At 42.6% G+C, this 26,696-nt stretch overlaps 1 protein-coding gene across 10 annotated transcripts in view; it reads left to right on the top strand.

Annotated features, from left to right (window-relative positions):
- Positions 1-26,696, top strand: part of DPF3 (double PHD fingers 3) — a 247,737-nt gene that overhangs the window by 211,327 nt on the left and 9,714 nt on the right. For 7 of the 10 annotated variants that reach the window (XM_050953565.1, XM_050953563.1, XM_050953567.1 and 4 more), the window contains exon 9: positions 25,751-25,863. In XM_050953565.1, the coding sequence (XP_050809522.1) occupies positions 25,751-25,863 (113 nt within the window). Of the gene's footprint in view, positions 1-2,338; positions 4,751-20,751; positions 21,111-22,261; positions 22,344-25,750; positions 25,864-26,696 lie in introns of those variants that run through there. The other 3 variants (XR_007774468.1, XR_007774469.1, XR_007774467.1) reach the window with 3 other exon arrangements.

Here is a 26,696-nt window from a genome sequence, read left to right as displayed (position 1 = left end):
TTCCATTGTTTCTCAGATTTTATTTTTCAGGCTTTTGCATGTTCCCTTAATAATGTGGGGGCACCTTCCCAAACACCTCCCAACTCCTCCATACCAAAGGGCCTCAAAGCACTTGCAGGAAGACCCACAGCTTCCTGATCCAACCACTGCAAGCTCTCCTTGAATCTTAGTGGTGGGGATAGTGGAGTTTGAGAGTGCAGCACCACTTGAGCAACTGACTGGTGGGAGGAAAGGCCAGGTAGAGTGTCCAGGCCATTCTTGGTATGCTCCAACTCCTGGGATTTAATTAAAGGGCCTGCTTAACATGGATGGACCTTGCCTCCTACTGGAAGATGACAATTTAAAATCTTAAACAGAATATTGCTGATTGAGTGATTTATAAGCGGGTGGGGAATTAACACAGGCCTAGCTGATATAATGGCTAGGAAATAAATGCTTTATTTGGGCAAGTGGCAAAAAAGGGATGGAAATAAAATTAGCTCATATTTTCCTCCCTCTCCCTTACTTACTGATTTTATGACTTTTGTCAGAATGAAACAACTATGGGAGGATTACCTACAACAAACTAAATATCGCCTACTAAAACAAATGAGCAGCTCACATTAACTAGTGTCTCCTGTGTTCTGCTGCAACAGACATCAGAGTTTCACCATTAGCTTCAATAGGATCAGCAGTGGGCTTTCTGGGTTAGTTTCTGCTTCTGCAGTCAAATCGCACTGTAAATACACTAGTTAATGTGAGATGCTGGTTTGTTTCCGGATGCCATATTTAGTTTGTCAAAAGTAACTGCCTCCATGTTGTTTTGTCTTTAAGCTTTTACATTAGTTTCTCATTTTGAGTTCCAATTTGCCGTTTTACAGTTCTCTACTTTGGTTCTTGGTTGGAGACAGAGGCTCAGATTGCTGCCTGCTGATGCGTGGAACACATCAGAGCTGCATCCAGACAGTGGCTGAGCCCAGCCAGTTCTGGGGACACCATCTGTTATGAATACATTCTTCCCCTGCTGTTGTCCCATAATTTGGTGAATTGTTTTTATGACCATTAGAGATGGTCTCTAAACACAATCTCCGATCTAAACACCTCCAAACTCTGAGTGTTCAAAAATGTGGATCCTGATCCAAACTCTTTGGCCTAGGCTCATTGCTAATGGCAATCAATTTTGCTTAGTCTACTCCTCAGGCAAATGTCTTATTGGCTGGGCCGGTAATTTTGCTTAAATAAGATCTGCCCAGTATGTGTTTTACTGTAGCATAAATTGATGCTTTCAATAAGCCCTATTCTTCCTGTTTTTTGTATTTATTTGTAGGTTGTAATTATTCATGTGTTTGTAAAATGTTTATTTAATAGGGAAAAAACTTTTAAAACATTTTAGAGTTCAAACAACTGAGTTGGCACTACTATTCATATCCCTCTATCTGTCTTTAGTATCTTGAAAAAGAAGAGAAATTATAATATAATTCTGAAACTTCAGGTTTCATGATTTTAAGGCCTGTTATCTCATAATTTACTGGAACTAGAAATGAGTGGTGTGTCCAGAAGGAAAGGGGAACTCCCCTGTCTCCCAGCATCTCTTTCTGTCATCAATAGTTTCTGAGGTTTTGACTCTTAAATGCATCACGGCTCCATGACTGAATATTTCCTGTCCTGGAACTGCTGACCATTTCAGTTTTGGGGGTGAGGGAGATGAGTGGATTTCACATTTTGAGGAAAGAAATATTTTAGTGATAGACTATGGTAGTGGCTGTTTGACACTGCTCAGAGGTTTGGAATACAGGAGTTAGCCCCAGGGGAGATGAATGAGGAGGGGGAATGAAGGTGTGATATTCAGTTTTTCACTTGTTCCAGAATTATCACATGGCTGTCACCACCACATATGTGTGTGAGTTCTAAAATTTGGCTGGCATCACATAACTCCTCAGGGTAGGGAACATGTGTTCCTGCTTTTCATACACATGTGGCTCTATATAAATGATTAATAATAAAAACGTAAACACCTCAGGATCTCATAAACCAAAGGTCATAACCGCTAGTCAAGAAGCAGTTGTAGGAGATGAGTAATGAGGGGAAATGTAACTACATGTTCCACAGTGAAAAAGCTCACAATGTTTGGGGATTTTTTGGTTACATGTAACCCCTTCACGTCCCATTTATCTTCTCTTGGTATTCATTTTGGACACCCACATTCAATGGAAACTGAGTTTTGTCTAACTATATTTTAAAAGTTTGAAGTGGAGTGGGAGCCAAACTGGAAGATTTTGCTTTTGTTCTTTTTGAAGCATTGCTTTTTTGTCTGTTTGGGGTTTTTTAGTTTTATTTTGTATTGCCTTTCCCTCTGCAGTCTGCCCTGCCCTCATGGACTCCAGCATCCTTCAAGCAAGCCATTTCCGAAGAAGGACAAGAGAAGCCAGAATGCTTTGATATTTCTCCTCTCCTTGCCCAACCCATCCCAGCTGGCACAGGCGCCTGGACTGTAGAAAGCCTGCTGGCACCTGCTCAGAAGTTTTGGGATGCCCTAAGCTTGTGCAATACAAAGAAAACCTTTTCTTTGTTAAACGTCTTGATTTCACTGTCCTTTATCCGTGTGTGTAAACCCAGGTCAAACTGGAATTGATCTACAATAGAAATGACTGAAAAACAAACAAACAAACTGAAAAAAAGACAACTATTTTATTTATTTCAATATTTAAGAGAGAAAAGAAGTGCTCAAGTTGCACAGTATTTTTGTTTAAAATACAGTTTACTTCAAAATTTAAAAACAATTTTGTGAAGACATGAAAATTTAAAAAAAAAGCACTTAATGTAAAATAAAGACTGAATATTTACTTTAAGGAAAACCTTTTTTTTAATTATGAAAATAAAGATCAACTCTGCTCTCTCTTACTTTAAAGAAGCCATTCATACATGTGCTGGGTATTTTTATTTTTTGCAAATTGGATGTGGTAAGTGAAGATTGTTCTGGTTTACTTTCTCCTAAATTCTTGGTACTGTTTCCCTGTTAGATACTTTAAAGCTTATTTGCTTTATTGTGGTAGGCACAAATCTGAACAAATATACTGCTGAAAAAGCAAAGAACAGACCCAAAGACTGAATTCTTGTTATCGGTTTTTGTGTCCAGGCTGGAAGAAATATTGATGTATCTTTTCTATAGAGTGAAACAAGTTTTGGCTTTACCAGTTCTGGGAAATATTGCTGCTGAAAATAGAGGTTTAAAAAAGGAACATCTCAATTTACAGCAGTGCTACATTTCATTTTAGTAACTCAGCAGCTCATTCTGAGAGATGCTTGCAATCTAAGGGCCTGAGCGTTCAAGCATTCTGGGTATGGAATCTCCCAGTGGAAGTCCCCTGCACTCTCAAGTGCAGCTCCATTGTATAATTGAGCCCTAGTTTGGGAACTACTGGACATTCAAAGGCATGCAGAACTTCTTTTAAGCACCTCACAAATAAGCAGCTGGGGTGACTCAGGAGGAGGCAAGTGTGAGATGCCATGTGTAGAACCCTAAATTTAGTTTTATGGAGCATGTGTGGGAAGGAAAGAGTTCATACATTTATTTTAAACTGTTACTCATCTTCTCAGCCTGGTAAGATGTTATTGATTCATGGATGAATTGAAGGATCTCTTTGGTTACCCAGTCCATCTCCAGGGGCCAATACAAGATTGTTCCCTACAGTGCTTTGTGCAGTCTGGTTCTGAATGTCTCAAATTAAAGATACAGAACAGCCTAGTCTCCTAAAGAAGGCCTTGGACTTGAACCCGAGGCCTAGTCTACACTAGAAAAGGTTTGCCATTATAGCTGCTACTGGTGAAGATGGTATCAGTTTCCCAAACAAAATAAGCTGTACTGGCAAAGGCATCTTTATGCTCATATAATTGGACTTTTGCCAGTAAAGAAATGTTGCAAAACAATCACACTGACATTACTATGCCAGAAAACATTTCTAGAGTAGAGCTGGCCTGAGCATCCTTGTCCCTCCTCATCCAGTGAGTCATCTCTGCTTAGTCACTAAATTATTTATCAAAGGCATCTGGGGAGAACCTGTTCTTTTGCCATTGACAAGAAGGTGGTAGCATATGTGATGATAATGAAGGTCCTGACTCTTCATCTTGTTTCTTGCTCACCCAAGACTTCAGCTGACTTCACTGGGAATCTTGGGTGTATTAGGAATGCAGGATCTGGAGGAGCCCCTCCCCTTCTTAACACCTAGGACCAAATCTGCAGGTGTAGGCAATGTAACATCACTGGTAGATTCTACTCCAGCTCCCACTGAATTCAATGGCAAAACTTATAATGCCATCAATGGGAGCAGGAGCAGGACACTTTGCCAGTTTTTTCGGAAATCTGCAGTTGTTAAACTGCTTTTAAAAATAATCAGGTTTTGTTCTGTTAAAATATAACAAGATGCACAACTGTAATGAAACTTCTCAAACTGTAGGGTCTGGATTTAATTTGTGTAATATTATTATTAAATAAAAGTCTCCTGATGCCCCCATTGTATATTTCTCTGTAAATATTACTTTATCAACAAACCCACAAGATCTTTTTAGTGCACACTATCATCTCTAAAACCCCACTGTCAGATATACTTGCTGTACATACACTTTTTTAAGCTCACCATTGTTTACAATATTCTCTTCAAGGCTGAAAATAAAACTTCCTTCTCTATTGATTTTGTTTTCCTTTTCCATTTGGTAAATGATGACTTTTGTCCTTGAGTTTTGTTTTGTATTTGCTAATGAAGCTTGAAATTAACACAGTTTTCTTGTTTTTCTTTGTTGGCTGGATTTTGGGAACAGTTTTTGTTACTTGCTTCTGTGGAGGTAGCCAGAGGAGGAATAAAATATTGCTTTTGCGTAGGGCCCTTGTAAATAAGAATGATTGTTTTCCATCATTTAGCAATAGCAATGGATCTTAAATGTGTATGTATTTGGAGGACCTACCCCTTGAGATTAATACAACTTTGTTAAAGTAGGTCAAATGCAGAGTCAAAATTATTTGACTCTGCCCACCTTAGCATAGATTTTTGACTGGTTACATCATTTTTTTAAAATTCAGAACCTATCTACCATATTTCTAATGTGCCATCGCTTCAGTATCTAGGTGCCAGTTTCAAGCTTTTGTTTAATTTTGTTGTTTCACAATGTAAACATCAAACTGCTCCTCCCACACACGCATTTTGGGGTAGGGTGATGGGGAAGGAATGAGAGAGGTGGCTGTTTCAGGTCTGCTGGGAGCAGTAGCCTTTTTAGGTAGGTTTTTCTTTGTTTCTTTTTCCTCTGATAACTGTGCTGTCATTTATCTGAAACTCTGCTGGGTTTCCCTGTCCCCCATCACACTCTCGGCTACCAGAAGAGGTTACAGAAGGCACTTTCAGTGTTCAGGGCTGCATGCAATAGTAGCAGTTGGGTGCAGTTCTTAAGTTGTCTTTTGATGTTCGGGAATAGAGCCCCTGGAGTAGTGAAACCAAAACTGGGCTTAATGACAAATAATATATCGCAAAAAGGAGAAAATCCAATAATTCTCTATAGAATTTAATAGGGATGAATCCAGTAGGGCTGTGGATGAATTACTCTAAAACCCATAGAGAATGAGACTATAAAATTTTTAAATCCTCCAGTATAGTAGAGGGAATATCCCTGTAATAATATCCCTGTAATGGAAAGCTTACCATCCTCTGTTCAGTTGTATAGCCTCTTTCACACGTGTAATTTTCATTTCAATCACTAGTTTGATTCCTGTCTGCATCGGGGGTGGAGAGGACTTGAAAATGTTGGTGAAAAAAGTTTGGAAGGGAAAGATGGTTTTAAAGCCCCTTCTTCTCTCCCTCAATCACTGTAGCTGCCAGGAGCCAGTTTGTCCCCTGACCAAATGTAGACCAACCTAATGGCTTTTGCAAGTTGCATGATCTGTAATGGCCATCAAGGTGCCATTGTCCTGTACACTGGCCATGGCCCTCCCATTCTTGGCACATCCCATATGTTGGGGCTAGAAGGGGGCTGAGAGAGATTGGCATAGAGCTGGTGGAATCCCCCAGCTGGCCTACTAGGGTAGCTCTAAGGCTGCTTAGGGTCGCTATAGCAAACTCTAGGATCTGACCCTTAGTACCTTTTAACCCCCCTCACCCAGCAACTTCCAGTTGACTCTCTCTGGGCTTCACTCTTGGAAGCACCCCCCACTCCCCCTTTACTTGAGTTCAGACCCACAAAACTATTCTTCCAGAGGGATTTTAGACAGCTGATGCTCTTCCTCCCTGCCCCATCTCTGGGCAGGGAAGAGGATTTGCCATAGTAAATCCCTGTTCCCCTTTCCAAATCCTTGATCGTAGCAGTCTCTGCTCCTTCTCTCCCCAGCTGCAATGTGCCTAGATCCTAGATCATTTCCAGCTCCCTGATGTGCTGAACAGAGCACGCAGCCAGCAGGAAGATCGGTATGAGGGTGGACTACCATACACAGCTGTTGATCCTTGACAAGGAGAGGAAAACTGCAGGGAAAAATCCTTCCCTTGTATCTCCCTAGACAATGGGTAGGAAGCCCAGTGATTTTTTTCCATTTGCCCTTGCTTCTCTCTTAGACATGGAACTTTAGCTAGAGGGCAGGCTTAGCCATTAACAAATCAAGGATAGAACAGATGTTATTACAGGATTCCACTGCTCATAGCACTGTACCTTTTCTGTTAAATTGATACAGGCCGTCTTTCCCTGCCCTACTCCACCCCCATCATCTCTGCTACTGTTTCCAATAATTGTGGATAAGTAGATGAGTTAGATATTTTTGCTAAAGTGATCAGGAGTGAAAGCTGGCATTTAATTGGCCGCCTTAGATTTTTATTAAGGTCCCATCCATTCCCACCAGTGTAGAGCTACTGTTTTAGACTGCTAGACTCCGGAAGACAGCTCTGCATAGAGCTCCCATATAGAAGGTTTTTTTAAACCCATAAGGTCCAGAAACATAATTGTACTTAGGTGAAAGTTTTAATTCTACAGAAACAATGTAGGATTTAAGGGAGCTCAGGTTCCCTCCAACTCCTGAGCAGTCTAGAGTAGGAAAGTGTTAGATAAATACATCTTGTTTTTCTGCTCTAGAGGGGCGCTTCCACTGGTGTCAGTGGTGAGAAGAGGGTAGAAGGAAACATTTTCTTTTCCAGTTGCATCTAATCTGCCTCCCTGTGTCCACCAGTCTCGCACTGCTCCCAATTAATGTGGAGATTTATCCCGATGGCTGTACAGCTAAGGGCTGTGATGGCATAGTCTATGAGCTGTGTGAAAAAAATGTTGGTTGGTTTGGCCTAATTTAATGTTTTACTAGTATACAATTTCTGGTTTATTCCCACTACTTCTCCATACCTGCAAAAAGTCTTTTTCTGGTTAATATTTCCTTCCTAAAACTGTGAGTCCCGATTGTAATCAAAACCATCAAACCAATGGGGTATGAGGGAACATGTCCCTTACCATCCCAAACAAAACCTTTAATATTCTTTTGAAGTGACCTAACCTCTCATTCCCCTTTTTGATGCTTCCTGACCAGGAGCCCGACTCACTAAAACTTCCCTACTCAAAAGCATCCCCATTCAGGAAAGCACTGAATTAACTTCAGTGGAATGGCACCGTTTTCCTGAATTAGGGCTTGTATTTGTTTAAGCTCTCTCTTGTTCTATGACAAACACTGTAAAATGGGATTTCCTTTGCTTCACCAAATCTGGACATTTAAAACAACTGAATCCTAGTTCTGATGACACAAGAGACTTACCCTTTATTGCATTGCTTTACTTCATCATTGTTTTCTAGAAGACCACAATGCATTTGTACTCCCATGATATACGTTGGTTGTGTCTAGAACAGTACTTACCATAACTAAGATTTGGATGATTGTTCATCCATCTGGCATCCAATTCTTCCATGATAAGGAAGTGTGCCACCTTCTTTTTTTTAAAGAACCTAGATTTCTGGAGCAGTTTTGTCTTTGTATATCATCATCCACAATATAATTAGAAACCGCTGACTGGGTTTCAGTTTAAAGTTGTCTAAAATATATGGAGTGGTATTGAGTGACCTACAGACAGGGTCCAGTTATGAAGCTGCTACAGAAAAGATGACATATTTTGAACAAGGGAAGTTGAATGATGGATTGAAGTTCTCTGAACTGCTGCTGCCTGCATGAAAGCAACAGAAGTTTTGGCAAATTCCTAAAGAGGACAGTCTTCCTTTGAACTCCTGGCTGATAGACAGCTCCGCCTGGCAAGAGAAGGACCTATCCACGTTGGTTTTGCTATTCTTAACCATCAATGACAGCAAATTCCCTAAGAGACCTTCCAGTTCATATCAATGTTCTCCTAAAGGTTTGTGATCTTTGAGACATTTTTGCTTGAACTGAACCACTCTGCCTCATCAGCCTCTGGGTCTCTGTCATAGTATTAGCAGCCATGTGACTTCATGCAGTGCTTTGGGAGGAGAAGGAGCATGTTCTTCACATATAACCAGCTTCCCGGAAACAGATTAGAGGTTTTAAAAAGAGCACTACAAGAATTATGCCAATGTTACTGGAGACTTAATTTAAGATGTTAAACAGTTCTTTCACCAGGAAACAGGCATTAGTTACTTTTGTGCTAATCTCAAGTGACTGAAGCCAATTCTCTTAAGTGAGAGGAACCCATATGACATGAGGCAGTCAAGAGCTGTACAGTAACGAAGGTGGATGTTTTTATTTTTGTAAGTGTCAGATACCCAGTAAAACCACAGTAAACAACAGATACCCAGTATAACACCTATATGCCAGATGTAGAACTTCATACTACACCCTTTGCAGCAGTTTCTCCTTCCATCACAAATGCTGGGGTTTCCACAATACTGCTCTGCTTCTGGTGTAGCTTATTGCTATAATATAACACTCAAAACCTTTCAGCCATCTTCTCTAGGCTTAATTCGTCATTTCAGTTTATAATGGGCTTCAGCAGCCATATAAACCTCCTCCTTAGTTAAACACCATTCCAGTCCTTTATCGGGGTGTCTCCTTCCTTATAGCCTTTCCTCCAGACTCAGTCTTTTGCAGCCCTTCTAGCTAGGGCTTTGTGCCCAGCAGCCTTCTGCTCCCTGTAGGTCCCTCAGCTGAGGCATATTCCTCAGCAGTCTTCTGCTTTTTGCAGATTTCTCTCCCAGGCCTCGTCTGGAAACTCTGGAGAGTTGTCACCTGCCCTCTTTTCCAGCAGGCTCCCTGTTGATTTCAATGGGAGTTAGGCAACTAAGCACATTTGAAATTCCCACTAGGCACCTAAATACCTTAAAAAATCTGGCCCTGAAGCCCCTTTTACACTGTTCTAGGAATATTGCCGTTCTGTTCTGGCCTTATGTAAATAAGAATTAGGCCCTCTTGTATTTAAGGGGCCTAGCACTAGTTCTCTTACAAAGGCTTCTTTGGTATCTGGATGCAGCTTCCTAGAAACCTGATCAGAGAGGTGCTGAGCACCCCCAACTCCCATTAAAGTTAATTGGAGTCAAAGACATTCAGAAACTTCCAAGCCTGCGGGCTCTATGAGAGAATCCCTTAGGCCCTTTGTCATGACTAGAACTGCCATTACCAAGCCTGCTAGTAGTTCAAAAATTAAAACTGCATCAGGGGCCTAAGAGCTATAGCTAATTTCAACAGGACAAGGCAATAAATAAATAAAATAGTGTTTAATTTTAATTTGCATGATAGCCTCTTCTCAGTAATTCCTTTTGGTGCTGAGTGGACTGTAAGCATTTATGTCCACTGCTGTGGCACTTGCTAATTGCTTGATTAATCAAATGAGATATTTAGATGATATAAAATGTCATTTATATACATTAAAGGAATGCTATTAGCTTGTTAAAGCCTAAAATACGACTGACCTTTTCACTTGTTGTTCTGATGTCGAAGGTCATCTGGGATCTAACAAATGAACTTATGTTTGTCTGCCATTTTTCCACCAACAAACAGAAACCACACCACTTTGGCATGATTTATTGAAATCACGGTGTGAGCGCCCTCTGCTGGTTGCAGCGTGTGGTTAACTAACTAAGCCCTTCCCACTAAATGATGATATTTTGATGGAGAAGTAAATAAAAGGCAGCCATGTTGACCAATGCTCCATTGGCAAGAGAGGCAAACCAAAATATTTAAAAAATGGAGAATGGAAAAATGACAGTGCAATTTTATTTTCCAGCTTCTAAGATTGCATTACAAACAATGACAAGTATGTTTATATATAATATACTTTCTCTCTCTCAGTCATACACACTAGATGGAGTCCATTTAAATGAATGAATGAAGTAACTTATTCAGAATTGTCTTTCTTTCTGTTTAGCTGAGTGATGTGGCGCTAGTTATGTTGGAGTATACAATTACACTACTATATTAGCAATAGTATAAATTATAGGCAATTCAACAGACTTGCATTGGAAAGCCAGAGCTGGTACATTTACAGTATATGTTTATGTAGATAATGAGCCATTTACTCATTGTGCTGAATTTATCTATCTGTATGATACATAGTTACCTCATGTAACAGCAATGAGGTTACGGTGTATGCAATGGCATAATGTCTTATACATAGTTATTTCTGCAGTTCATTTAATATTAAATAGTGAAATTTAAATAATTTCTATGGAGTTTGCCATTTGATTTGAATTTTTGGGAATCATTCTGGCTAGTAACTTAATTCTGAGCTGTTCTTAATGCATTCTAGGAAGAGAATTGGTTGGCTGAGAAGACTGGTAAGATATTTCCCCCCTCAAATTCACAAGTTAAAAACCAATCCACTCAATTGTGTCTGAGTCATTCTTATCTGATGGCTGTTTTGTGGCACATGGGGAAATCACCCCTGTTCATAGAGAGACTAGGTCTTTGTACCACTGAAGCCCCTATGGGCTTAAGTGGAATTTCAGTGGTGCATCACCACTAGTGCCCCCCTTGTTGGAAGTCTGAAAGAGAAGCCAAGGACTGAAAGGCCCTCAGAAACCAGCCAATGCTCTCACCACTACCGATGGTCCCTCCAGCTCAGGTTTGAAACAGATCAGTGTAGCAAAGCCTGTTTTGTGGATAAATAGGGTGCGTCAGGGTTGTCATTCTGCACCTTTTACGAATACTAAGTTCATGCAAAAATTGTGTTCTGAGGCAATGCTCTACTTACAACACTGAAAATCTTCCTTACAAAAGAGTGTAGGGGAGAGTATTTTTTTAAAGAGCCAAACAACCTCATAAGAGGTGGCAGGGAGGGGAAAGTTCTGTGAAGAAATGAATTTTAAAAACAGAATTTTTATAGCAACAACAAAATGGTTATAAAATTCTATCCAAAAATCATCCCTGGAATGTAAAATACCAACTTAGAAAAGAGGTGTTTTCAGTGCTTGAAATGTGGGGGACACTTTTGGTCCCATCAGCTTGCGAGGCTGGTTCTAAATTGCAGTGCATTGTTGGTTGGGACCCCTTCTTGCACCTTTCGGGAATAGATGGCATTACCAGGATCTAGTGCATGCCTAGAAAACTTATTTTCAAGGGTTACCTTCAATGTATCTGTATGCTGGACAGCGCTAGAATCCCCTGCAGACGTGCTGCTGTCTGTTTGTATTAACACAGTAGTTTAACACCAGTGATGTTGAAGAAGGAGCAGGTATTAGGGCAGCAGCAGTCAGGGCTGTTGGTTCTAACAGATGGCAGGATTATTGCTCATATAGAAAGGGTGGAGATCATATTTATTTAAAAAATAAGGTTCTTTTTCACACACTGACAAAAGGATACCCGGTTCATGGCTTCCCAAACACCTTAGACTCTACGGCATTCCTTTCATTATAACAATACCACTGGAAATCTCTGGCTCCCCTAGGATAGCAATGTTGTAAATAGGCTATAGGGCAGATGTGTTTAATCTACTGGGAAGAGCTGATTTAACTAACTAACATACAAAAACCCAATACAACAGCACCGTAACCCTCCATCCTTTATTTTAGTGTTTATGACCAAGTGTTTTTGCTTCACTGCTCATTTTGAAAGGGTTAGTGAGCCTGCCAGTTGACTGAAAGCTCTCTGGTGTGTGAGCTGGCCTGGCTGGGGAGCCTGCAATGCATAGTGACAAGGTCTGAGCTGTGCTGGAGTTTTTTCCGCTGCAGTTTGTTGAGGAATAATAAAAAGGTTCCCCAGACAAGTGATACATTGGCTTTCCAGGTTGTAGAGATTGACCCTGTCTGGACAGGCAGCCCATCTCCCCCATCCACCCTTTCATCTTACCACTGCCTCACTTTGCTAGACAATTAAATACAGAAAACATCTTGGATTGAAAGGAATACAGTGCTAGGAATACTTTACACAGCACATTCACCAGTACATACGTTTGCTGGGTGTAGAAACTCAGCACAGTAGCAATAGCATTCTCTGCCATACTTTAGAAGTTGTATTATTTTAGTTATTAGGATCTGTGTTCCTGCTACTGAAAGCCCTCGTGTACAGAATCTGTGCAGTGCCTGAGGGCAGTTTCTTTCCTATTGGTATTGGTAAGCAGCCTAACTGCCTTTTGGCAATTAGCAGATCATTACCCATAATGCTATGCACACTGTGATGCGGGCTGGTGGTTTTTTTGGAGGTCGCGCTGACCTAAATCACCCCCAGGAATTGTACTGCGTTGGATGGTTTATTCAGTACAGTAATGAGCTGAGGCTTCGATACAAGGTCATTTGAGTGCTCCCACGTTATTTTTCTTAGGCAAGAAATAGCCATTTTGCTTAGCAGCCAGCAGTGTCTAATAGGGGTCAGTTTGGGAAAGAAGGAAGCAGAACATTGCTTGATTCAGGATGGGAAATTCTGGGAGGACAATGTTTTCAATGGATCTAAGATCAGGTTCCACTCTTACACCTCTCAGTTGGGGCCTGTTTCACCACTCCATTACCCCAGCTTCACAACAGTGTAACTCCAGGAATGAATCAGGTTTTCTGTTGTCATGAAGCTGGACATGCTTGATTCTCCGCTGCCTTGCACCTTACGTACTGTGTGAAAATAGGAATGGTAGCTTTTTGCATCTACCCAAGGTGCAGTGGAGAATCAGGCCCACCTTTCTATACACAGTCTGATTTTGATCACAGTTACGCCGGTGCAAATCTGAAGTCAGTAGAGTTGCACTGATGTAAAACTGGTGTGCACCAGAGGAGACTCAGGTGCATCACATCTATATCTCTCTATAACTTTACATAAGTGGTGAAGATATTCTTGTGAATTGCAGAGCCAGTTGATAAGCCTTTATTGTGCACCTTGCCCTTCATTTGCATTCTGCCCAGTACGCCATCTCCCCTTGACTACTTGTAATATTCCAAACCTCTGAGCAACTCGAAACACAGGGCCAGATCCTCAGCAATGGTAGGGCTACTTTGCGCAAAGCATTCTTAAGAATGGCCTAAGCAGCTGAAACACCATCCAACCTCTCAGTCCCCAGTACAACAGCTAGTCTAGGGATGGGACTTAGCCAGAATGCACTGTGCTGTGGAGATCCCTGGCTGTCACAACAGCTTTTTGGGTGGCTGCTGCAGGCAGCTGTAAGTTAGAGAGCAGCCTCGCAGTTGCTCTAATTTACACACCGGTAACTGAACTGTCCCCTAGGATTTTAAAGTTTGAGACCCTAAGCAACCCAATCAGGAAGTGTTTGTTTCTTTCTCCATCAAATGTGGAATCTGTCCTCCATATTACTATATATCTACTCTGTAGATCCAGGGTAGCAGAATGTGCAATATTAAGTTCTGCACCAGTGACAGGTATAACGTCTGATGCTGTTTGTTATAGCTACAGGATTTTACATGGTAGTTTGATACCAGTGGAAAGGGAAAATTCTTCTTTGAGTGATGGTCCCTATATGTATTACAAACTTGGGTGCACATTTGCGCCATGTGATGGAGCTGGAAGTTTTCAGTAGCAGTGTCTGTTGACCTGCATGTGTGTCGTATGTTGCCTCATGCTCGAGGTTATAAGAGGCTGTGTGGGGCCACGCTCATTCAGTTCCCTCTTACCGCTGCATGGTTGGAGTCGGAATCCTCCTTCCTTCATCCTTGTAGTCTATGTATGTAGCTAGTTTAGTTTTTCTTAATAGTGCAGATAGCTCATAGTTAGTATAGTTGGTCTTGCCCTGCTCAGGGCCTGTCTCGACTTTGTTGGGGGACTATGCCCCATGTTCTGGGGTTCAAAAACTGTGCATTGTGCCCTTGCTCATTCTCAGTGAGTGATGAGCACTGCTGCTGCTGGTACTGCTTGGGGGAGGTGCACCTTTCTCTGAGCTCTGCAAGTCCTTTCCCCCGCGGACACATGAGGCTCATCTTTTGCGACTCCGGAAGTTCCTCATGGAGAAGAGTCTTCAGCCATGTTGGGAATCTGATCCAGGACTGATGGAACTAATAGTGCACCTCCCTTCAGTGGTGGTGAGTGCTCCACCCACTGCCTCCTGCCCAGATCCATCAGTATCACCGGTTCAGGGCAAGTCCAAGTGAGAGGGTTGTGAGTGTTCTCATGGGCACCGTACAAGTCCCTGTTACAGATTGCCTCTAAGCACAGTGTTTCCTCCCCAGGCTGTACCAGATTGGGTGAGGCATCGCATATGGACCCCACTGGGCCACCTCCTAAGCTCCCCCATGCAGTGTGTAAAGCTAAAAGGAAGGAGGAGGCACTGGTACCGCAACTGCTGTCCCAGCTGTGCGAAGAGACTGCCTCCGTGGCATGCTCCCCCATTGTGACCGGAGTCTCCACATTCCACGCTGCACATACCTCCACGCTCCAGTGGTCCAAGAGACATCCCCTGGATGCCTGGGTGCATCAAACCTCTGCTCCCAACAGCACACCTAGACCGGCCATATCCATCCCTCCACTGCTCTCGGTACTGCAGCCCCCTACTCCGGTGGACACACTGCTCCTCTTTTGACAGAGACCACACCTGGTGGTTGAGCACAGATGGCCCACACTGGTGGCTCCACTGCTGCTGGAGGTCTCTTCGGACTCAGATGGGTATTCATTAGGGGAACCATCATTCTCCTCTGTGTCAGGGCACAGCTCGGGCTCGGTACACTCCTGCACCGCTGTCTTGGAATGTGTATCCTTGGGGCCTGTCGTATACCCAGGACCCAACTCCATGGGCACACTGGCCACCCTGGGACTCATACCATCACCAATATCCACCTTTTCAGGCCTTGCACCCTTCTGTCCAGGCTCCTGTGCCACACAGGGAACAATCACACCAGTGCCCAACCCCTTAATCAGCAAGGGCTTCTATTTCCTGTACTTTCTCATCTCTAAAAAGAGAGGAGAATTCCGCCCCATCCTCAATGTCCAACTACTCAACACTTTCATTAGGAAAATCAATTTATGTGTGGTGACACTCGCTCTCATCATACCCTCAATCCCAGCTCTCTACATGAAGGATGTGTATTTTCACATTGACGACCATGCAGCCCATCACAAGTTTCTTCACTTCCATGTGGGCGACAACCACTGCCATTTCAGAGTTCTCCTCTTCTGCGTTGTGACAGCTCCAAGGGTCTTCACCAAAGTCTTTGTGGTTGTGGCAGCCCAACTAAGACAAATGGGGTACTCTGTGTTCCCTTACTTAGACGACTGGCTTCTGGTGGCACCACCCCTTGCAGAGACGACATTGGCCCTCTGCGCTCCTGGCATCTGTATAAACGAGGAGCAATCTATGCTTGTCCTGAGGTGGACAGTCCACTTCCTCAAGGCACGTCTAGATTCTGGGACAGCTCAGGCCTTTTCCTGCCCTGATGTCCCTAGTGGCAGCTCTGTGCTGCAACCCAGGCACCACAGTGCCAGCTGTTTCTGCCTCCTCAGCCACTTGACAGCCTCCCCCCATGTGACACCACAGACCCGTCTGCACATGCGCTGTCTACAGCTGTGGCTTCTATCAGTCTGCAGACTCCACATTGACTACCTGGATGCCACACTGACTGACCCTGCACTCATCAGATGTCCGCCACGCACTTCCGTTCTATCTTGACAGAACCCACATTTTTTGCATCCCTGCTCACCTTTTTGTAGCCATTGCAGAGAGGTCGCAGGGCCAAGCCTTCTCTTCACAGTGCATATCAAATTAGGCCTCTATATGCATAACAGAGTGCTATGGGCAGTCTAACACCATGCTGCCTGACAGGATTAAGTCCCACTACACGTGGGCACATGCGACCACCTCCACCTCCCTGGTTGACTCCCCTGGCATGACATATGCTGGGCGGTGACCTGGCACTCCATGCATACCTTCACCGCCTACTACGCCATCGCCCAGGGAGTGACGGAAGACACAGCTGTGGGCTGGGCCGTCCTGCAGACGGCAATACCTCTTGCTTCCTCGCATCCACCTCCACGCTGATCACTGCTTGATACTCACCCATGTTTGGAATACATATAGGGACCATCACTCGAAGAAGAAGAGGAGGTTACTTACCTGTAACTGGAGGCTCTTTGAGATGTGTGGTCCCTGTTTGTATTCCAATATCTGCCCACTGTCCCCTCTGCTGCAGTCTGCGCTACTCAGAGGTAAGAGAGTGATGAAGGGTGAATCGCCCTGCATGGCCCCTTATAACCTTGCCTGGAGCATGAGGTAATGTATGATGCACGTGTGGGTCAACCGCTATGCTACTGAAAACTTCTGGCTCCGGTGCATGGCACGCATGTGCATCTGCGTTTGCAATACAGATAGGGATCACACATCTCAAAGAACTTCCAATTACAGGAAAGTAACTTTCTCTTCCTAATTGTCCAGTGAGACATACAGAACTTGTATCCTGGGTTTAGCCCAAAATACAGAACTCTCACATTATGACATTTTATGTATATTAAAGTGATTTTAGATAATTTTAGAGCCTTTTAAAATCTAGTAGGTATATTAAGATCTGTACAGCTGGACTATGTGTGCTAAAGAAGTCTAGATTTACGAGGGAAAAGATTTTTAGAAGTACCAGTAAAACCATTTAAAAACACTCTAAAGCATTTGAAAGGTATTTGTGTGTAAAATAGCGGCATATTCAGAAGACATGATGGTTTGAGGTGGGATAAACATTTTACTGGCACTCTTTTGATATTGCCTGAATAATTCACTCATTGCTTTGCCACTTGTGCATTATGCAGGTCATCTCAAATTGTTACAAATAAATCTTCCAGAGCACATCCTTCTAGAATGAATTGTTTTCTCTCTCTCTCCAGCAGAGGGGTGTGTGTGTGTGTGTGTGTGTGTGTGTGTGTGTGCGCGCGTGTGTGTGTGTGTGCACCCCTCCTCTGCGCAGATATGTACATAATGTTATGATATGCACATCCTTTGAGCCGAATTTTTGCTCTCAGTTAATTCTACAGTGAAGGTGCTTAGCTGTAATAGCAGAATTTACCCCAGTTGATGAATTCCTCATTTTCTCTATAAATATCTTCCACGCTTAAACACATTTTCCTTACATCTCTGGTCCTTTACCATTGGCAGACATTGATTATTTTCCCCAACACCTGTATTTATAATGGAGCTGAAATTAACATATCTATTTTTGACTTCATTATTTATGCAACATTGATGAATTATGATAATAATTAGCACTGGTAATTTCATCAGCTCTATTAATAAAGACCTTGCAGCTATAACACCTTGTCTCCACAGATCTCAAAGTGCCTTATGAACATTAACAAATTATGCCTCACCAAACTCCTGTTACAATAATTAATGCCATTTGACAGATGGAAAAACGGAATCAAAGAGGTTAAATGACTTGCCCAAGCTCTCATTGGAAGTCTGTGGCAAGGCTGGGCACAGAACCTAGAACTCCCAAGTCTTTGCTCTTTGTTTTAGCTACTAGCTTGTGATTTCTTTTGATCATGGGTTTCCTGGGTGTTAATTAATGGGGTGAGCTCACAACATTGTGGTTTTTTTGTTTGTTTGCCTATCGGTCTTGTACAAATAGTGGCAGGTATTTTTGTTTTACACTTTTTAATGCCCAGCAAGTGCTGGATTTTTTCCCTTTAAAAATATGAATAATTGATAGCAGATTAGTTCAATTAGTATAAACAAAGAATCATTAAAAATATGGCCAGTCATGTCGGAGTTTTTGCCTTATAAGAGAAGGGCTTTGTCTACCCTTCACAGTTTTACCTAAGCTTTACCTAAAATTTCGAGCATTTCATGTATGCTAGCACTCTCAGGGTATATATTGGGTTGGTAGCCATGGTGGGAAATTTTAAGGGAAAATATGTAGTATAGTCAAGGCTAGAGAGAGAGATCTGGCTGGTTGGCTTCCTAGGGTACGGGATTTTCAAAGAATTGCTTCAGGTTGGGAGATATTTAGCTAGGAGATCATTGGGGTATGCATGACTCCAGTCCTGCACAACACTTGGAAAGCGTATCAACTATGGACTAAACAGCCACTGTAAAACATCCCTAGCATTTCCAGGAGAACTTAAAATATAGACCACAAGCCAATTCTCCTTTCAGTTGCACATGTGCAATTCCCATTGACTCCAGCTGGAGTCATACCTGCATAACTCAGAGCAGAATTTGGCCCAATGTCTATTACACAAGAGTTTTTTTGGCCCCTTGGGTGACCACTTAAAACAAGGGTCATTCTATTTGATATTCTTTTGTAATTCAAATGCATTACTTCAGTGGAACTGGCAGTACCTGGGAGCAAACTACCATCTCTTGAATGCAGTTGCCTGCACCTCCCAAGTGCTAGGGCATCAGAATCTCTTTTGTCCTCACTGGTCAAAGAGAAACTATGGGGTAAAGAATGGTGTGCTCTGCTACAGCTGAATGGCCTCAGATCTCCATCAATTATTGATGGAGTTAATTATTCCACAGTTACTGGCATATTGGAGCTAGCTGACAGAATCAGGATGGCCTGTCTATTAACTAAGGCCACCAGAACCCTTTAAGGCTCATTCTGTAGCAGAGCAGCATTTGGTCAGCAGCATCTGCAGCACTGGTATTGCATGCCTGCAGAATGCCTACTATCTCTCTGTAGGGTGCAGCAATGTGCGTATTCATATAGTGACTCCATTGAAAGAAAAGGGCAGATTTTCTCACTGTTATGTCACCAGGAGGCAGAAATAAGCTTTATTTAGTGCCTCCTTTTCTCCTTCCTCTGTTTAATAATAAAATATTGGCTGGTTGTAACAATATCCAGCACTGATGCTTTTAACGTTTTCAGCTTATTTCAAAAGGTGAATTCAATTTTGGTCTGTTCTGTGGACTTGGAGCCAGAAACTCCTGAGTTCTAATCCCCGCTCTGACACTGATTCTTTCTGTGAGCTTGGGCAAATCACTTAATCTCTCTGTGCCCCAGCTTCCCCACCTGTAAAATGGAAATAACAGTACTTCCCTAATACACAGGGCTATTGTGATGATTAGTGAATTAGGGCTTCATACTGAAAACACTTAGGTGCATGAATAGTCCCATTTAAGTCACTAGGACTACTCACCTGCATAAATATTGGCATGATTAGAACTTTAGTATTTTGAGAAAGAGCTCTGATGATAGAAAGGGCTATGGAAATGCTAAGAATACATACCCAGTTTTTCCAATTGTTGCAATTTGATCATGAGTCTTGTGACACATGGTGCTTTTTCTTAAAGTTCCAGCTCCTGGACTCCTGTGATTATAGAGAATTTCAGCTTTCTCATATTTATATGTTTCTTGCATTCATGGTTACTGAGGAAAGCTTCAGAATGGGACCCTGGGAGACAAACACCAGAATGCAAATGAAAAGAACCCCAAATTTATTTATTTTTTAGAAATCTTATGCATTTTAAGACAATCTCATAATTTTGCGGGGCCTGACTCATGATTTTTGAAAGCCGGGTTTTGGCAATACTGCACATGTGTAAGCATTATAAACTATATCTTTCGGCAGACAAGTGAGGACAGAATCTGTACTTTACATGCTACCCTGCATTAGAATTACAGCTTGCCCTTTTATTTTCAGTAATTGCTCTAATTCCTTGTAATAGCAACACCAGTTATATCAACACTGATTCCATCATAGCAATAAGAAGGGCTTGATTTCTTCAGTTACTTTGCCCATGGAATTTCCATTACGTATACGGGGTGGCTGCAACATTGGGCATTCTACCTGTACCATCAATCTGTGGTTGTTTAAAGACCTGAATAGTTTATGGACTACTGACAGAAGGTAACCAGGATCCCCATGGATTTTCATTATGCTATTGATTAAAACAAAAACGAACAAACAAAAACCCCACCACACATACATGGTTGAAGAAAGGACTGAAAAATACCATAATCTTGTCTGACAGTTGCACTGTATGCTGATTATGTGTTCCTTTTGAAACAGAGTGAAAATCCCTTTTGCTTAGCATAAATATTTTTAGACTTGTTTCTTTAAAGAAAAAGGAAGCTGGTGCTTATTGTTGTCTCAAAAATCATCTCTGCAATTGTTTGGAAAAGATTATTGATTGGATTGTTAATTTAAACAGTCTGTGGTGGTTGTGACAGTGCACATGGCTACAATTAACCTTGCGATGCAGAATTAATTATTGAAGAAGCACTAATGAGCCATTCTAAGGTCTGTAATGATCACAGAATGCCTGGATGCAGCAGATCACTGTTGGCTGCAATGTCATTCTTCGTCTTTAGTGTCACATAGTCCGTGAGGGATGGAGCAATTTAAAATATTTTTAAGGTATTTGTGTTAAAATCCTCCTCTCCATTAGCCTGTACTAGCATTGTGTGCATACCCAGTGAAATATTTCTGACATGATCTCTCCTACCCAGGGCTGGCTCCAGGGGTTTTGCCATCCCAAGCAGCAAAAAAACCCAACAAAAAACAAAAAAACCGCGATGGTGATCTGCGGCAATTCAGTGGAAGGTCCTTCGCTCCAAGCGGGAGGGAGGGACCCTCCGCCGAATAACTGGACGTGCTGCCCTTCTCCAGAGTGGCCGCCCCAAGCACCCACTTGCTAAGCTGGTGCCTGGAGCTGGCCCTGCTCCTACCCCCAGATCAGCTGTCTACTGGATGTGCTGTAAGATAAAACAACATGACATTTGAAGCAACATTAGGAGAACTACAAAATACTGACTATGTGGGCCTGAGCCACAGAGTTCAGATCCAGATCTGAACATCCGCAAAGTTGGTGAGTGTTCATTCTGATTTGGAGTTCTGGTTCAGGGCTATCTGTGCATTCAACTGCTTGCTTAGGGCCAAGGGCTTACTTGCTGTTATCTTCCTTAGTGCAGGTTTGGCTGTATGTGTTGTTTATAGCATGTGTTCCATAGCAAAATTTATCATTAGAGTGCAGTTATGGTCTGTTAGGAAAGTGACTGTGTGAACCATTGACCAAGCTACTACCTGTGTGCATTTTAGCATTCTGTCTATTGACTTCAAGGACACAATACATTTGCGCTACTTCTTCTTCCTGTTAGCTTGCAGAGCTCATATGGGTATGTGAGACTGAACTGGAGTCTGTTATAATCAGGATTATTAACTGAGTTTCAGCTGCAGAACCGTCACTGCACATCTCAAGCTACCGTAAATACAGTTTATCACAGGATTGTAGAACTAAAAGTATTTCTAGGCAATCACAACCACAGACATGGTGCAATAAAACCTTTATAGCTCCCTGTCACACACAGTTCCACCACATCTGTCATTTAGGCCATTTCTTGGGCTGCTGTTTGTGTAAGCCTTTTTAGAAATACCTAGAATTGCAAAACAGCCTTTTTCTGTTATCACTGTGAATCTACCAAAATATGTCTATCAGACTCAGGTTCAATTAGGCTCTTCCATTCTTAGCAGGGGGAATGCCAGAAGCTGCTCTACTCTGGAGCTTAGATGCTCTGTGGGAGCATAGCCATAGGAACTTGCTGCTATGGAGCTTCCATGGCGTCACACAGAACACAGGGCCAGTCTAGAGTGGAGCTGGAGAGCAGGGAAAAGAAAACTCATTTGACTTTAATACTGGATAAATTCATGGTGGTTAAGTCCATAAATGGCTATTAGCCAGGATGGGTAAGGAATGGTGTCCCTAGCCTCTGTTTGTCAGAGGGTGGAGATGGATGGCAGGAGAGAGATCACTTGATCATTGCCTGTTAGGTTCACTGCCTCTGGGGCACCTGCATTGGCCGCTGTCAGTAGACAGATACTGGGCTAGATGGACCTTTGGTCTGACCCGGTACAGCTGTTCTTATGTTCTTATGTTAACTGTACATTGACAAATTCTCCAAGCATTAGAGGGCCTGATCTAACACCCAGTGCATTCAGTGGCAATCTTTCTATTGACTGCAGGAGAAGCTGGATTGGGGCTATGGTCACAACAAAGAGGGTCGTGAACATGAATCAGAACCTGACTTGAAGGCTGGAAGGACAGGTATCCATGAGACAATCTCTTTCTTCAGAAAGTGAAGAAACTCTGGTCTAGCAGAGAGAGCTAGTCCTTGGGATGTGCAATGATTTGGCCACCTGTAGTTACTCCTTCGACAGTCAGAAAATTCCGGGACAGGGCATGACAGGCTGCATAAACTGGCACCCCTTTCAGGTGATTTCCTCTCAAAATAGGCCAGACCAGCACTGCTAGTAGAGCCGACTAAGGGGAATGTTTGACAATCTCCATTATCATTATTTCCCCAACTCAGCCTAGCCAGCTTAAAGTGGCTGATTTCTTGTAGCTCTTGTGGCAGATGCGAGTCTTGAAAAGGGATTTAAAGGAGAGGGACGGATCAGTTCAGGGATGGGATCCATTGGATGAGGAGCAGCGTGTAAGAAATTGCAAAGATGTTTTGGTGAGGAGTAGAGAAGTAGGTGGTCCAGGCTGATCTCATTGGCAAAGGAGAAAAGGGCTGGGGTGACATGATAAAAGACAAAGAGTCCTGTGGCACCTTATAGATTAACAGACATATTGGAGCATAAGCTTTCGTGGGTGAATACCCACTTCGTCAGACTCATACCCACTTTGTCACCCACGAAAGCTTATGCTCCAATACGTCTTTCAGTCTGTAAGGTGCCACAGGACTCTTTGTCACTTTTTACAGATCCAGACTAACACGGCTACCCCTCTGATACATGATAAAAGACAGACAGAGATAAGGAAGGAGCTGTAAAACTGGGAAGGGCCTTGAAAGTGGGAACAAGAAACTTGAACTTCATGTGGTGTAAGAGGGGAAGTTAGTAGAGGGATTTGAAAAGGAAGAGGATGTGGCCAGAAGAACAGGAGGAAGTATGGCTTTAGCAGCTGTGCTCTCTATGGACTGGAAGAAGGTGATGTTGGTGTCAGGGAAACTGAAGAGGAGCAGGTTACAGTACTTATGGCATATGATGATGAATGCCTTGGTCAGAGTTTTTGAGTCTGGACAATAAAAAGCAGGATTCTAAAACATTATGGAAGAAGAATAGAAAGATTTGGAATAGAATAGAAAGTCTGGATATAGGGGGCAAAGAGAAGGAATGATTTCTGGGTTATGGGTCTGATTGCTGGGCAGGATGGAGATGTTGTCAAGAGTAACAGACAATGCAGGGTTTGTGTGTGCGTGCGTGCGTGTGTGCATGCATATTGAGCCTTAATTTACTTTCTGTTAAATTTCATTCCATTCCTCCCGGTGCTGATTTCATGTGTGACTGAAGCTAGTAACTCTGTGATTAGTGCATGGGGTCCCTGTCTGAGTGGGTTTGCTTGATATATCCCAGCACCGTGCAGCCTTTGTGGACATCAATTAGTTGCTGTTGCAATGAACTCTTCTCTTACATGTTGTGTGGTGTGCTTGTTCAGATTACTGACATTAAAATGAACGTCTGTTTTGCCGGGAGTTAACCCTGGAGGACCATCCAAGTGTCATGTCAGGTTCTGCAGGCTCCATCTCAGCAATAATCCCTCGAGTCACTCTCAGTTAGAGATGAGCTCAAGTCACAAAATCTGTGTCTGGACACCTCATGGTTTAGGATGTACAGATCCTTGGTTTTGGTTTGATCCATCATAACAATAGGTGCCATTTGCAAAATCTGGATCTAGTTTTGTGTTGAGATTTAAAACACTCCAAAGATAGGCGTTCTTCTTAGCCAGGGTTTTGGTCTGGGCCTGTCACTACTCTCAATGAGACTATTTATTCCAGCTCTTAAGAGAATAACATTAACAGGCTCTAACACTGATTTCTCCTTCCTTTAATACTGTATCCCCTTTATGTTCTGTTCATTTCTTAATTTATAAACGTATTTTACCACGAGATGTTCTTAGTTCTCACGCCAATCCCACAGTAGCATAACCAGAGACCCAGAATCCTACAGCAATTGGTGATAATAACTGATTTATAAGAAGGGCTATTCTCTGTCAGCATTATTGGGTTACCCAGCCACTGAGAAACCATTTACATAACTGCTGAGAAAATACAAGCTTCCAAATATTATATAGTAATTATAGGAAAGTACAACAGAAGGAGAGAAACATTGCTGAGGGATTTGGTAGTGAAAGGTACATTCTCACATGCACATTTGTAACCACTAAGGAATGACAGACCTAAATTTCTTTACTAGCAAAATATCTTCCATTTTTCTACTCTGACCATCTTCCTACAAACGTTCCTGCAACAATGAAGTTAAAAGGGATTTGTTCTCTCCCTATTGATAGCTGCCCAATAACAGCAGGTGTGCAAGAGGCGAAAGATTGTATATTTGTACAATATTCCTGAAGATGCCCAAAACTACATTTAGTTTGTTTGCGTCTTGTATACATACACATACACTTCCTTTATATACCACTTTCTTCCATGGAGTATGCAGTGTTAATACTTGTATGTACAACAGAGGGGTGAAAAACATAATGTTTTCTGAGAAGGAAAACCATATTTAACTCCAGGTGACCAAAGACTGTTTCAACCTTGAATGGTTGATCTTGGGGTAAAGTACTTTATTTCAGTGGTGTGGCTTTTTTTTTTCCTTGTTCTGTTTTGCAGAAGGAACATTCATCCTACCTTGGTTTGCTTGTTTGTTTATATTTTTTCCCTCCAGAAAGCCCATTGCTGACCTTGCTACCATGGTACTGCTGTTTCACAAAGCTGGAGTCGACACGCATGTAGGGGAGAGGGTTGTCACTCTGGCAATTTGTTCTTCCCAAATAGATGTGACTGTTTTGCTAGCTTTCCCTTATTTATTCCTTTTGGTTAGTTCGTTTGCGGGAGTTGGTGGCTTTTTGTTTTGTTTTTTCAACCTGGAGGGTTAGCTATGCAATTTGGTTTCTTCTGTGCCAACCAACTCGAGTAGCAAAGAGCTCTTAAAAAACCCCACTCCCTTCATGCTATCCCTTGCCCCTTTTCCATACCCTGCTGCTCCCACTCAAGCAAAGTTTACAGAATCACTCTTATTTGTAAATCTTTGGACAGTGGGAAGGGAAGCTTTGAAAAGAGGAATAAAATCTCATTGCAGCCAAGTCCTTCAGTCAGGCTAAATTAACTACCAGTTAAAACATAATTCCATTCCTATTAAGATGGATGAGTTCCCTCTGAAAGTGGGAGCTTCTGATTTCTTTCTTTCTCTCACTTTCTTTTAAAAATGTTTTTAAGAGCTCTGAGCTAATTACTGCTTTGCCAATGGGGAATTGGGCAGGGATTACTCTGATTTTTTTTGTGCCCAGCAGCGAAAGGGTTAATGCCTGCTTTCCTCTTCGGTATCCGCTAGTTGCAGCCCATGTTGTGATCAGTCCATGTCCATGTGCATTTTGTCCCCCAATTTAATAACAAGTCATTAAAAAAGTAAACAGTAATAATGACATACCTCTCCAATTTTCTTCAGGACACCCTACCTGCCTGCAATTCACCACAAACATGACGGAGGCTGTAAAAACCTATAAGTGGCAATGCATTGAGTGCAAATCCTGCAGCCTTTGCGGGACCTCTGAAAATGATGTGAGTTGGTTTTTCTTTAAATGTAAATTAGTGCTGGTGAAAGAAACTGCAATGACTGCCTTAGAATACTGTCCTCTGTTTCACTACAAAACTGTAAAACACTGACAGCAGCGATGGGTCACTCCTCCATTGCTCCTTCAGTATATCTGAGCTCTGACTTGGAAAGAACATCTCTAGTCCCGTTGCAGTAACTCATTTAATCATTTGTCTCTCCTGAGATTATCATGGATGCCATATAAGGCCACTTTAGATGATAGTATTTGTGATTTGGACACTTGTCCCATAGAAACTGGACTGAAGCCACAAACCCAATGTCACATAGGTCATTGAACAGCTGTGATCTGGGCTGGATTTGAATGGGTGGTGGTCTAGAGATGGCGGGTTTATCTCCTATTACTAATCTCCCATGTCACCCAATTTGAAGCTCATGTGAACTTCAATCTTTATGATAAAACCCAAAGCCATGGAAACATTCGGGTTGGAAGGGGCTTTTTATTGATAATCTAGTCCAGGCCTGCACAACATGCGGCCCGCGGAGGCTCACTGTGTGGCCCGTGGGGGGATTCTAAATCCTGCGCACACGGCACTCTGCGGGCAGCCCAGAACCCTTTGATTCCTGGCTGTGGCTGAGATTTAAAGGGCTCAGGGCTCCATGCGGCGGCAGGCAGCCCAGAGCCCTTTGAATCCCAGCTGCGACTGAGATTTAAAGGGCTCAGGGCTTCTCACCGCTGTGGGCAGCCCAGAGCCCTTTGAATCCCGGCTGTGGCTGAGATTTAAAGGGTTTTGGGCTCCCCGTGGCAGCGGCCAGCCCAGAGCCCTTTGAATCCCGGCCA

The sequence above is a fragment of the Gopherus flavomarginatus genome, chromosome 5, assembly GCF_025201925.1.
Source record: "Gopherus flavomarginatus isolate rGopFla2 chromosome 5, rGopFla2.mat.asm, whole genome shotgun sequence".
Taxonomy (NCBI): domain Eukaryota; kingdom Metazoa; phylum Chordata; order Testudines; family Testudinidae; genus Gopherus; species Gopherus flavomarginatus.
Note: the sequence above shows the minus strand (reverse complement) of the source record. Positions and strands in the feature narration are given on the sequence as shown.